This window comes from Quercus suber, unplaced genomic scaffold (assembly GCF_002906115.3).
Source record: "Quercus suber isolate HL8 unplaced genomic scaffold, Cork oak 2.0 scaffold_57, whole genome shotgun sequence".
In the NCBI taxonomy this organism is placed as follows: domain Eukaryota; kingdom Viridiplantae; phylum Streptophyta; class Magnoliopsida; order Fagales; family Fagaceae; genus Quercus; species Quercus suber.
This window is the reverse complement of record NW_027069522.1, coordinates 1,756,576-1,769,146: the sequence shown is the minus strand read 5'-3', so window position 1 is coordinate 1,769,146 and position 12,571 is coordinate 1,756,576. Positions and strand designations below refer to the sequence as shown.

The 12,571-nt window shown below is 32.9% G+C and overlaps 1 protein-coding gene across 1 annotated transcript; it reads left to right on the top strand.

The window, feature by feature from the left end:
• Positions 1 to 2,966: 2,966 nt before the first annotated feature.
• On the top strand, positions 2,967 to 3,997 carry LOC111987024 (cysteine-rich repeat secretory protein 55). The gene has a single exon (XM_024018721.2). The coding sequence runs from the start codon at positions 2,978 to 2,980 to the stop codon at positions 3,737 to 3,739; it is 762 nt and encodes a 253-aa protein (XP_023874489.1). The 5' UTR covers positions 2,967 to 2,977; the 3' UTR covers positions 3,740 to 3,997.
• Positions 3,998 to 12,571: the final 8,574 nt, after the last annotated feature.

Below are 12,571 nucleotides of genomic sequence, written 5' to 3'. Positions count from 1 at the left end.
CTAGTGGTGTTGTTTTGTGACGTCAGACAACTAATCAATTAACTAGAAATCTTTCAAATTTGTTAAAAGTTTTGTAACAGTTACATTCAGTGTTCTCTCTATAGAAAACATAAATTTGAATTTCCTTTTACCACTTTTAATAAGAAAATTTTATTTATTTATTTATTTATTTTAAATATGATAGGACAACTGTAACATCCACTATATAATAATTGCTCGTCATCTTATGCTAAGATATTAATTAATGGGTTTATTTTTTTTTAGATAAGATTTGAATCTAGCTCCCTTGTCCGATGACAAAAAACTTTTTAGTTGAGATAATTAAAACCTGAAAGAATCTTTGAACTTTGATATTGCTCTTGTTTTCCTTCAGTCAGCTTTTTCCAAGCATAGTCTAACATATGACTTTTACATAAACATTCAACGGTCATTATTAGGGGCTAGCTATAAATAAAAACCAAAGAGGGACGACCTTCTAAAAATATATCTTATTTTTTTTCACTCACAAGTCACAAGGTGGTAGTAAGCAAACAAGTTCAGAATGTCTGCTAGATGTTTTCTCCTCACATGCATTCACGTACCAAGTCCACTTCTCAGCCTAATTAAAAGGACCTTATGAAATGAAACTTTACGTGAGCTTGCTACGTACAAAGGAGAAGTATGAATTTGAATTAAAAGAGAGCAAAGACTTACAATCTCTTAAGATAGATGAACTTGTAGGGTCATTGCAAACCTATGAAAAATAAGGAAAATAAGAACATGGTCCTAAAAACTGTTAAAGAAGAAGACTCCTACTCATCCAATGATGATGACGTTGAGGAAAACCTAGTTCTGTTAGCAAAGAACTTAAAAAAATTTCTGAAGTTAAAGAAGAATCAAAGGTGATCTAAGGAACTAAAGGGTAAATAGTTTAGGAAAGAGTCCAGTGGGAGTTCTAGAGTTAAGAAAGACTAAGTAAAAGACTGTGAAAGAGTTGTAATCTCAAGTTTTGAAGTGCTTTGAGTGCAATGTCAATAGACACATCCGTAAAAAAGTGACCAAATTATATCAATTCCAAACGTAAAGCTATGAATGCTACTTTGAGTCAATGGCAGCTCCAGGATTTTTTTTCTAGAGGGGTCAACAAGAAGATGTATTTTAGATAAAAGATGAATTTTGTGCTTTACAAAGATTTCTTATTACAAATTTGCCCATAGTATGCACGAGTAAAAGAATAAAAAATAAACTATAAGTTCATTTAGCACATTATTTCTTAATATAATGAACATATTAATTATTTTCATTAAGTGAACTTTAGTTATTACTATTTAAAATACTTTTATCTATTAGTTTAGGACAATGATATGTAAATATTGTACTATTAATGTAAGATTTATATTGTAGACTAAACAAATGTGTGCAATATTATACAAATTTGCAAAAAATGTACAATGCACATTTGTTTAGAGACAATGTAAATCTTATATATACAATGTAAACTAAGAATTTTCTATTAGTTTATTTAAAATTTGTTAAGATCTAAATAGGCTTTTTTTTTTTTTTTAGGTTTAAGATGATTTTTTTTTTTGGGGGCTTTTTTTGTGCGTTTAGAAAGACCAAAATATTGTTAAGAAGATTATATTTAAGCTTATTTCAATTGTACTAAAAAAAAATTTTAGGGTCAGGGTATTCAAATTTTCATTTTAAGAGGGACAAATCAAAAATTAAAATTAAGAATATTATATATTATAAAAAAAAATGCTAGCTCAGGGGGTTCATTTGATCCCCCTGAAACTCTACATAATGTCGCCCCTGCTTTGAGTAACACTAAGAGTTCTAGTTCTGAGGACAATAGTGATAGAGAAGGAAACTTCATAGCTTCTACTGCTATAGTTGAAGTTGTTGGTGGGAATTATGGAGAACCCTCTGATGTAGATGATAAGGAAGACATAGAGTTTAAGGCTAGTGACGGATCGGAAGATGAATCCAAAGGTAAGAAGGATCTTCAAACGGCTTACAATGAGCTGATGAGGATGAGCTGATGAGGATTGTTTTATTATGCTGAAACTGAGAACGCAGTTGTTGTGGATCAATTAAAAGTGGCGAGGAAGGGAATAAAGAAGCTAAAGACTGATCTTGCTAGTTCTGTTGATAAATTCATAAAAAAAAAAAATAAAAAAAAAATTATAATCATAGTTAAATTTTCACAATGAAATTCTCTATGCAACTCAAGGAAAAAATAGTGTTTTGCGACACTAATTACTTTTACAGATTGACAAGTACAGATTAGGCATAAGTTGATAAGTTTATCCTTGTGGTTTCTGCTAAAGCTATTAAAAGTCTTTTAACAAATTAGACTGTTAATTAGCCAATCATAAATCTTTGAATTTTTCAAGAGTGTTTCAGTTTGGTGGCATTTCTTGGCTCTCTCTATCTGGAAAACCTAGGTTTGAATCCCCCTCTCCTACTTATTGTAGGAAGAAATCCTTGATCTTTTATTATTATTATTATTATTATTTTATTAGATCTGATAACATATGACATTAATTTACTTCATAATAATTGCTCATTATTATTAGACTAAGACACTATAAATTTATTTTTGGTGTTGATGGAATTTGAACTCAACCACCCAAGTCACTTGTTTGGCGACAAGAGATTTTATTAGTTTTTCTTTAAGATGATAGACTTTACTAGTTAGCTAATTGAAACATGCAAGAATCTTGAATTTTGATAACGCTCTTTTTGATGGCAGCCAGCTTCTTCACAGCATAGCTAACTTAAGACTGTATCATAACGTTGAAAAAAGTCTTTATTATGAAGCAACTATAACAGAAAAAGCCATCTTCTGGAAGAAAATGTCTTATTTTCTAGACGAATAAGGTGGTAGTGAGCAAATAAGTCAAGAAATGAATCCACTTGCCAAGTCCACTCCTCAGCCTAATAAAAAGGGCCTTATGAAATGAATCTTGGTGTGGGCTAGCTACAAAGGAGAAGTATGACTTTGAATTACAAAATTCTTCTCTTCCTATCTCTATGCATTTGTAATGCTGAATCTGCAGGTCCCTTGGGGCAGCTTTGTAATTTTGGTAGTGGTAGCCAAATATCAGCTAATATTGATCGCTTATTAGCTGAAATGGTTTCCAAAACCCCCTCCAATGGTTTTATTGCTACTTCATATGGTAAAAACCAATATCGCGTTTTTGGCCTGGCTCAATGTAGAGGGGATGTGAGCACAACAGACTGCTCAAGTTGCATCCAAGATGCAGCAAAGCAAATCCGCCAACGTTGTCCCAACCAAGTCGATGCAAGAATTTGGTATGACTTTTGCTTTTTACGTTATAACACTATAAACTTCATTGGAGAAATTGATACATATAATGGTCTAATATATGGGAATGTGGAATATGTATCTGATCCTGATACTTTTAACAAAGAACTAGAAACTCTGTCTGATCAGATTAGAGCACAAGCTGTTGAGACTAGGAATGAAGGTCTTGGGAAAGGTAAGACCAAGTTGTCAACATTTGTGACACTGTATGCATTGGTGCAATGCACAAGAGACCTGGCTCTGGTAGATTGTGCACAGTGTCTGGCCATTGCTGCGGGAAATTTTGAAAAAATTTTCAAAAACCGGACAGGATGCAGAATTCTATATAGCAGTTGTTATGTCCGATATGCGCTCTATCCATTCTTCTTTCCTCTTGATTCAAAGCCAAACGATACTCTGGCTGATACTGTTATGGCCATACTGCCATAGTCCCTATGCCAAATCAGCCCTTGTTTAGGAAATAAGGATGTTGCAATAACTCCTTGAAAGTTCCATTTGAATAAGTATTGCTATTTGTGACGTTTACATGTTTCAATTGAAGCAACGGGCATGAGGGCTTCACGTTAAGTAAGTTTGTAAATGTGAATTAGTCTATCTACTATCTTTTAGTGTTTGAAAGGTAAGCTTGTCTTATATTTGTCCATATAAATATTTCACTTTTTACTAAATCTTATATACTGTTGAATATTAATATTGTGTGTTGTTTCATTTTTAATGTACTATACCTAATGTTTACCCATCCCAATAATTACTTGAATTTAGCCTAAATTTAGGACTTAAGGAGAACAACTTAGTGCTTGATGTAAGGTTCATCAAATAGCCCATGGCCCACGGGCTGACCCAAAAACCCGACAGCCCATCGGGCTAATGGGCGGCCTAGCGCGTTGTTATTAAGGCCCATGGGTAGCCCACTAGCCCAGTGGGTTAGGCCGTGGGCTAGTTTTTATGCCCATGGGCACCCAGTAAACGCCCAGTAGCCCAGCCCGTTGGCCCAACCCGTTACCCAGTCTAATAACTTAAAATTTTTAACAAAAATATATAGGAAGTGTATGAAGAATTGATCTTGAGATATTGTAATAGAATTTCTTAAGAAAACTCTCCCAACCACTAAGATACTTAAAGTAATTGTGCTAAACTTAGTTTACTAAATATATATTTTTCTAGTAGTCTAGCAAATTTGAATTAACCATTTGATTTTTTTTTTATTAAATATAAAAATAAAAAACTATTTGAAGCCTTATTTAAAAAAAAAAATTAAATAGATTTGACAATAAAAAAAAAATTGTAATTAAGTATTAAAGTCTTTGATTCTTTCCTTTTAAAAAAACTAGATTGATTATTTCCTTATTAAAAATTGATTATTTATTTCTAAAAATAATAAAATAATATGCTAACACAATCTCATGGGTAGCTCATTAGGCCCAACTTAGTAACCTAACCCATTAAAAACAAAATGGGCATTGCCCATGGGCAGGGTCATGGGCTGAGATTTTCTCTTTCGGCCCAGCCCGACCTGGCCCGTTAACTAGTTAATAGCCCATTGTGCCCTTAGGCCAATAAAAATGGGCTGGGCCAGCCCGACCCGGCCCATTGATGACCCTTAGCTTGATGGTTGGAAGTTGAAGGTCAGCAAGCTCTACACTAGAAACTTTGTGCACGCCTCAAGTACTTCTTCCTAGACCTAGTAAACGGGTTGGATCGATTGGGTTCAGGTGAGAGACTGGTTGTAAAACCTATGGCCCTTATGCAGTCTTTTTAGGGTGGGTCAAACCCATAATTTTCTTTTTCACATGCAAACAACAATAATATAAAATAAAAATGAAACATAATAATAATATGTTTTGATTTTCCAAATACAAATAAGAGAACAAATAAGCAAAAATGCTAAAAAAGTAAAAGTTAAACACGTCAATTCTTCAGTTTACGTAACCGAAGGTTCATTAAACAGCCTTCAAGCATCGATCTTGTTAAGGAAAAAAAAAAAATCTGTAAGTGTCTGTAAGAAGAAAAGAACTAATAAAAGAAAGGCAATAGAAAAAAAAAAGTGGTAAAAGTGTGAAACATTTTTACAAAGAGTTAGAAATCAAAAACAAGCAAAAAAGTGCAAAATAAATTCTAGGTAAACTTTTGTGACCCATGGGTGACCTAACTTAACTCATCATTTCAACGGGTTTAGCTTCAAGTCGACACTTTTTTCACGGGGCAAAAATATCTCTATCCATACCTATATTTTTTTACTTGACTTCATTTTAGTGGGTTAGCTTCAGGTTGATCCGTTTTTTCATGGGTAAAAAATATCTCTATCCATACCCATATTTTTCCTTCGAGTTTAAATATGTTATCGAGTTTGGGTCCAATTTTGCTCCATCTATGTCCCGAAGTGTTATCCTAGATAGTCTTGTCCCCACTTTATTTATTTTTTTGAGAAACAAATACGCACATAAGGGAGAAGGGAAGGAAATAAAACTCACTTTCTTTATTTCAAATGTTTTTTTTGGAAGATTGATGCTATTATGGTTTTGAAAGTTCAATTAGTGTGTAAAACACTAGTGAATGTTTAGACTCCCAATTTCAAATTAACCAACACAAGCTTATATTCAAACAATATATGTGCGGAAAATGAAATATAAGCAATACCCAATTTGGCAAACTACTTTAACACATAGTTAATCACAAACACAGCAGCAATTGATGGTTAAAGAGTAAGGGAAGAGAGATGCAACACAAGGATAACACCGGCATGTGTTATCGAAGAGAAAATCGAAGAATTTAGAGAAAAACCTCTCTGTCGCCCTCCAAATGGTAAAATGATTCATTAAAGAATAAAGTTGTGATACACAAATAGCAATAGACCCTCCAAGCCTAATCTACCCAATGCACCTAAGCCCTCCAAGTTTCTTGCTCCAACAAGGTTAAGCCTAACCGTGTCTTCTTTGGCTTTTCGGATCCCGCAATAAGCTCCATATTGCATCCGCCAACCTTGGCATCTTCCAATACTTTCTAAGCTCCAAAAACACTCTCAACACTTAAAATGGGTGTGGGTAGTGTTTGGATACAAATTTCCTCTCAATGGGTATAACAATGGGAAAAGGAATGAGAAGAGACTACAAAGATTTCTCTCTAAGAATGACTAGCTCTCTTTCTAATAAGGTGGGTGTGTTGTAGAAACCTTTCTTAGGGTTTTTCTCTCAATAGGCTCGTCATTTCTGTGGATAATGAGAGTATATATAGTGTAGGTGATAGGCAAATAGGTCACACTCAAAAATCCTCAACCAGTGTTTTTCGTGGGTCACTCTTAAGTTGACTAAGTCGTGAAAATAGTTGGCACAACTAGCACATGACTCTTCAACTCCCACAGCTGGCACTTGACTCTTCAGCTTCTGGCATGTGCTCCTCGTGTGACTTTTAGCTATCTTGATCAAATCTCCACCACATAATACTAAACTCATTACAAATAAATCTCACAAAAATATGAGGAAATAAATTTGTACAATTTCAACAATTTTTGTCATGGAATAAGCCAATACTAATGTTATGATAAAAATAATAACTTAATAGGTTTGTTTGGAAAAAGAATTTTCTAATTCCTATTTGGGGTATTATAATTTCTATGTACATGAATCCTTCATTCAAGTTGAGCAAATTTCCCTTTCTCTCATAGCAAAAGCTTGGGTGTATCAATTTGATTTCGGACCCCTCCTCTAAAGCTAAGAATGAGCTTTTCTGAGAGAAACCATATGTCAATTTGAGATGAGTAGGTTTTGAAGGAGACTTTACAGGTGTTAGACAAATTTTCTTTTGCTTATAGGATTGGAATGAGCTAGAACACTACGAGATGGGGCTTGAATTGTACCTGGTTTGGGCTGGTCCATATCTCAGCTTTGCCCTCTGCTCTAACTATAACTGGTCTATCAATAATAGATCAATGGTCGGTTTGTAGAGAAAGAAAAAGGGAGTCAAGAGGGATTGAGATTCGGAGCAAAATCGTGCATGTGCAATACCACTTTCAATGGTTGAGATTAAAAACACCTTTAATCTCAACCTTTGGAATATTTTTAGGTCAATCATATGAGGGCGTGTGTGTATATACATATTAGTTTTATATTGTTAGAATACCATTTAGATTGCCCACAATGGCGTCTTTCACGAGTATACCAAACATATTGAAATTGATTGTCACTTAATTTGTCATTATCTACACTTTGCCCTATTGTTGCAATAAGTTTCTTCCTAAGATCATCTTGTAGACATGTTCACTAAGCCTCCACCACTAGGGCCATGGTTATACACGGCCATGGTTTGCACAACTGTTAGCACCATATAATCAATCAATAATGAATGATCTGTGATTGACATCAATTGTGTGCATTCTGAACCTCCGAAAAAATCAATCACTTTTAAGACTAGATTGGTCTTACACTCTTACGTGATTTTTCCAATTTTGTTTGTATGTTCAATAGAATTATGATCATTGGTGCCTCGTGGTTGGAGTACACTGCTACTATGAAATGGACCGTTTGGTCCAAATCACCTTAATGATTTGTTACTGTAAGTCTGAAATTTTTCGAAAAAATAGTAATCAGAGTTAACTTTTCATCATGAAATTCTTTGTGCCACTCAAACAAAAAGATATGTATTAAGGAACTAATTATTTTTTAAGATTGAAAATGAATTTTTGGTCCCTATATTTTAGCCTCATTTTTGTTTTGGTCCAACTTTTCTATTTTATCACTTTTAATCCTCAAAATGAAAAATGCGTTCTATTTTGATCCCTACTGTCATCTCACTAATAGAAATATCCTATGTGGCAAACGGAGTGAACAGCTGGTACACTAAATGCTTACATGACTAATAAAATAATATTAAATAATTTTATTTGGCATTTAAAAATGCCACATCAGCATTTTAATAATATAAGAAAGGCCACCTCAGAAAATGTATGAACAAAAAATAAAATAAATTAAAAACAAACATTAAAACCTAAATAAATTATAAAAAAAAAAAATTCATTAGTTTTTCAGAAGAACATGGTTGTTCATATTACATGTTTAATTGCCCAAAAAAATTACGATATCTAAAATTTCTTTTTTCTTTTCTTTGATTTTCTTAGTAAACAAACTTGCAAATACACATAGTAAAGGAAAAAAAAAAAAAAAGATCCCTGCAAAATGTTTCAAACCCAAATGGGTGAGGTTGTAGTTACAGTTCCAGCTACAACTCTCGAACCTAGATCTCCTACAAAATCAATCTCCAACAAATAACCAAGCCCAAATCTCCAGCAAAACAACCAAATCCAGAAAACCCATAAACCCAACAACCAAACCAATCTCCAACAAAGTAAACCTTAACCTTCAAACCCATAAATTTTATTGGGAAACAAACACAAAAAATCCAGATCGGTTGAATTTTGAGAGAGAGAAAATGAATCGTTAATGAAGATCGAGTTAGATACCCACAGGAAAAACAAACCAAAACCCCCAATATTCTCAAACCCAAACAAAATAATCAAATACAAAAAATTATCAAATCAATCCAAAAAATTCAAAAACTCAAATGTCTCCCATTGGATAAAAAACCCACGACATCTATTATTAAAACCTTGAAGATCTGCCCCTTGCTCTGCTTATCTTTAGTCGAGGGAGAACCCAAAGAGCAAAAGGGCTGGGTTCAGAGGTTCCTTCCCCTTGATCAACTCCAATCACCGTCGATCTTAGCTCGTCTCTCTCTAAACCCAAATCCAAACAACTGTTGATCTCAGCCCCTCTCTCTATCCAAATCCAAACCACCATATCTCTGCCTCTCTTTCTCTAAACCCAGATCAAAGCCATATGCCAAAAACTACAACCTGAACTTAAAGAGAAAAAGAAATAATAGAAAGCCAAGATGGAGAGAGAGGAGTTTGACCCGAGAGAGAGAGAGAGAGAGAGAGAGAGAGGAAAATAAAAAATGAGTTTAGCACCGTGTTTGAGTTAGATCTGTGTTTATTGATAATGTTGCGTTTGGTTAACAAGAAAATTTAAGAAAAATTGAGAAAGTTACTACAAGTTTTTTTTCTTAATCTTTAAAACTAAAAAGAAAAAACAAGTTCTTCGTTTTTTTTTTTCAATTTAAATTAAATTTATTTGTTTTTTATTTTTTTAATTAAAATGTTGATGTGGCATTTTTAAATGCCAAATAAATTTTTTTTAATATTAATTTATTGGCCACGTAAGCATTTAGCGTGTCAGCTGTGCATTCCGTTTGCCACATAGGATATTTCTATTAGTGAGGTGACGGTGAAAACTAAAATAGAACGCATTTTCCATTTTGAGAACTAAAAGCGGTAAAATAGAATAGTAGGGATTAAAACAAAAATGAGGTTAAAATGTAAAGACCAAAAGTACATTTACGCCTTACTTTAAGGGTTATGTTCCCCTAATAGTTTCCCCTATGTTCTTTATTAGTTAGGAAATGGTAATGCATCATAAACTAACTAACAGTACACTTAGAAGTTATGATATTCATTCAACAACTTTGCCATTTTCCCTGGTAAGCATCTCGTCAAGGTTATACACGGCCATGGTCTGCAAAACTGTTAGCACCATATAATCAATCAATGATGAATGATCTGTGATTGACATCAATTGTGTGCATTCTGAACCTCCGAAAAAATCAATCACTTTTAAGACTAGATTGGTCTTACACTCTTACGTGATTTTTCCAATTTTGTTTGTATGTTCAATAGAATTACGATCACTGGTGCCTCGTGGTTGGAGTACACTGCTACTATGAAATGGACTCATTTGGTCCAAACCACCTCTATGATTTGTTTCAGAACTGTACGTCTGAAATTCTTCGAAAAAACAATAATCATAGTTAACTTTTCATCATGAAATTCTTTATGCCACTCAAACAAAAAGATATGTATTAAGGCACTAATTATTTTTTAAGATTGAAAAATACAGATTTGACAGAAGTCGATAAGTTTATCCTAATGGCTGCCGCTAATCAATTAAAAAATTGTAATACATTTTGTGGGGGAATTTTTTTGAGTTCCAATGACCAAATAGCTAATAAAAGGCACTAGTGGTGTTGTTTTGTGACGTCAGATAGCTAACCAATTAATTAAAAAATCTTTCAAATTTGTTAACTTTTCATCATGAAATTCTTTGGGCCACTCGAACAAAAAGATATGTATTAAGGCACTAATTATTTTTTAAGATTGAAAAATACAGATTTGGCAGAGGTCGATTAGTTTATCCTACCGGCTACCGCTAATCAATTAAAAATTTGTAATACATTTGGTGGGGGAATTTTTTTAGTTCCAGTGACCAAATAGCTAATAATAAAAGGCATTAGTGGTGTTGTTTTGTGACGTAGTGGTGTTGTTTAGTGACGTCAGACAACTAATCAATTAATTAGAAATCTTTCAAATTTGTTAAAAGTTTTGTAACTCAGTTACATTTAGCCTGTGTTTGGATTCCACGGCAAGTTGCGGTACGTTTTTCATTTCACGTTTTCTCCTTTTTTTTTTTTTTTTTTGGCCGGTTTTTTTGACTTTGGGGACAAAATTTACTGTGCATATACTGTGCGTGTACTGTTCACGCACTGTTCATGCACTGTTCACGTAATATTTAATATTAAAAGTGGGTCCCACAACACTATTCACACATTTAAAAATTATTTTGCTACAGTATTTTCAGCAACAATCAGTTTTTAGCAACTTTCAGCAACAATAAGTGCTATCTAAACGGACCCTTAGTGTTCTCTCAACATAAATTTGAATTTCCTTTTCCCACTTTTAATAAGAATTTTTTTTTAATTTCTTTTTAAAAAATATGATAGGACAACTGTAGCATCCACTATATAATGATTGCTCGTCATCTTACGCTATGATATTAATTAATGGGTTTATTTTTTTTGGGTAGGGTTTGAATTTAACTCTCTTATCTGATGACAAATAACTTTTTGGTTGAGATAACTGAAACCTGCAAGAATGTTTGAACTTTGATGTAGCTCTTGTTTTCCTTCAGTCAGCTTTTTCCAAGCATAGTCTAACATATAACTTTTACATAAACATTCAACGGTCATTATTAGGGGCTAGCTATAACTAAAAACCAAAGAGGAACGACCTTCTAAAAAAATATCTTAATTTTTTCACTCACAAGTCACAAGGTGGTAGTAAGCAAACAAGTCAAGAATGTGCTAGATGTTTTATCCTCACATGCATTCACTTACCAAGTCCACTTATCAGCCTAATTAAAAGGGCCTTATGAAATGAAACTTTACGTGAGCTTGCTACGTACAAAGGAGAAGTATGAATTTGAATTAAAAGAGAGCAAAGACTTACAATCTCTTAAGATAGATGAACTTGTAGGGTCATTGCAAACCTATGAAAAATAAGAAAAATAAGAACATGGTCCTAAAAACGGTTAAAGAAGAGGACTCCTATTCATCCAATGCTGATGACGTTAAGGAAAACCTAGTTCTGTTAGCAAAGAACTTAAAAAATTTTCAAAAGTTAAAGAAGAATCAAAGGTGATTTAAGGAAATAAAGGGTAAATAGTATAGGAAAGAGTCCAGTGGGAGATCTAGAGTTAAGAAGACTAAGTAAAAGACTGTGAAAGAGCTGTAATCTCAAGTTTTGAAGTGCTTTGAGTGCAATGTCAATAGACACATCCGTAAAAAAGTGACCAAATTATATCGAGTCCAAACGTAAAGCTATGAATGCTACTTTGAGTCAATGGCAGCTCCAAGATTTTTTTTTTCTAGGGGGGTCAACAAGAAGATGTATTTTGGATAAGAGATGAATTTTGTGCTTTACGAAGATTTTTTATTACAAATTTGACCATAGTATGCATGAGTAAAAGGATAAAAAATAAACTATAAGTTCATTTAGCACATTATTTCTTAATACAATGAACATATTAATTATTTTCATTAAGTGAACTTTAATTATTACTATTTAAAATACTTTTATCTATTAGTTTAGGACAATGATATGTAAATATTGTACTATTAATGTAAGATTTATATTGTAGACTAAACAAATGTGTGCAATATTATACAAATTTGCAAAAAATGTACAATACACATTTGTTTAGAGACAATGTAAATCTTATATATACAATGTAAACTAAGAATTTTCTATTAGTTTATTTAAAATTTGTTAAGATCTAAATAGGCTTTTTTTTTTTTTTTTTTTTTTTAGGTTTAAGATGAAATTTTTTTTTTTTGTTTTTTTTTTTTGTTTTTGGGCTTTTTTTGTGTGTTTAAAAAAAC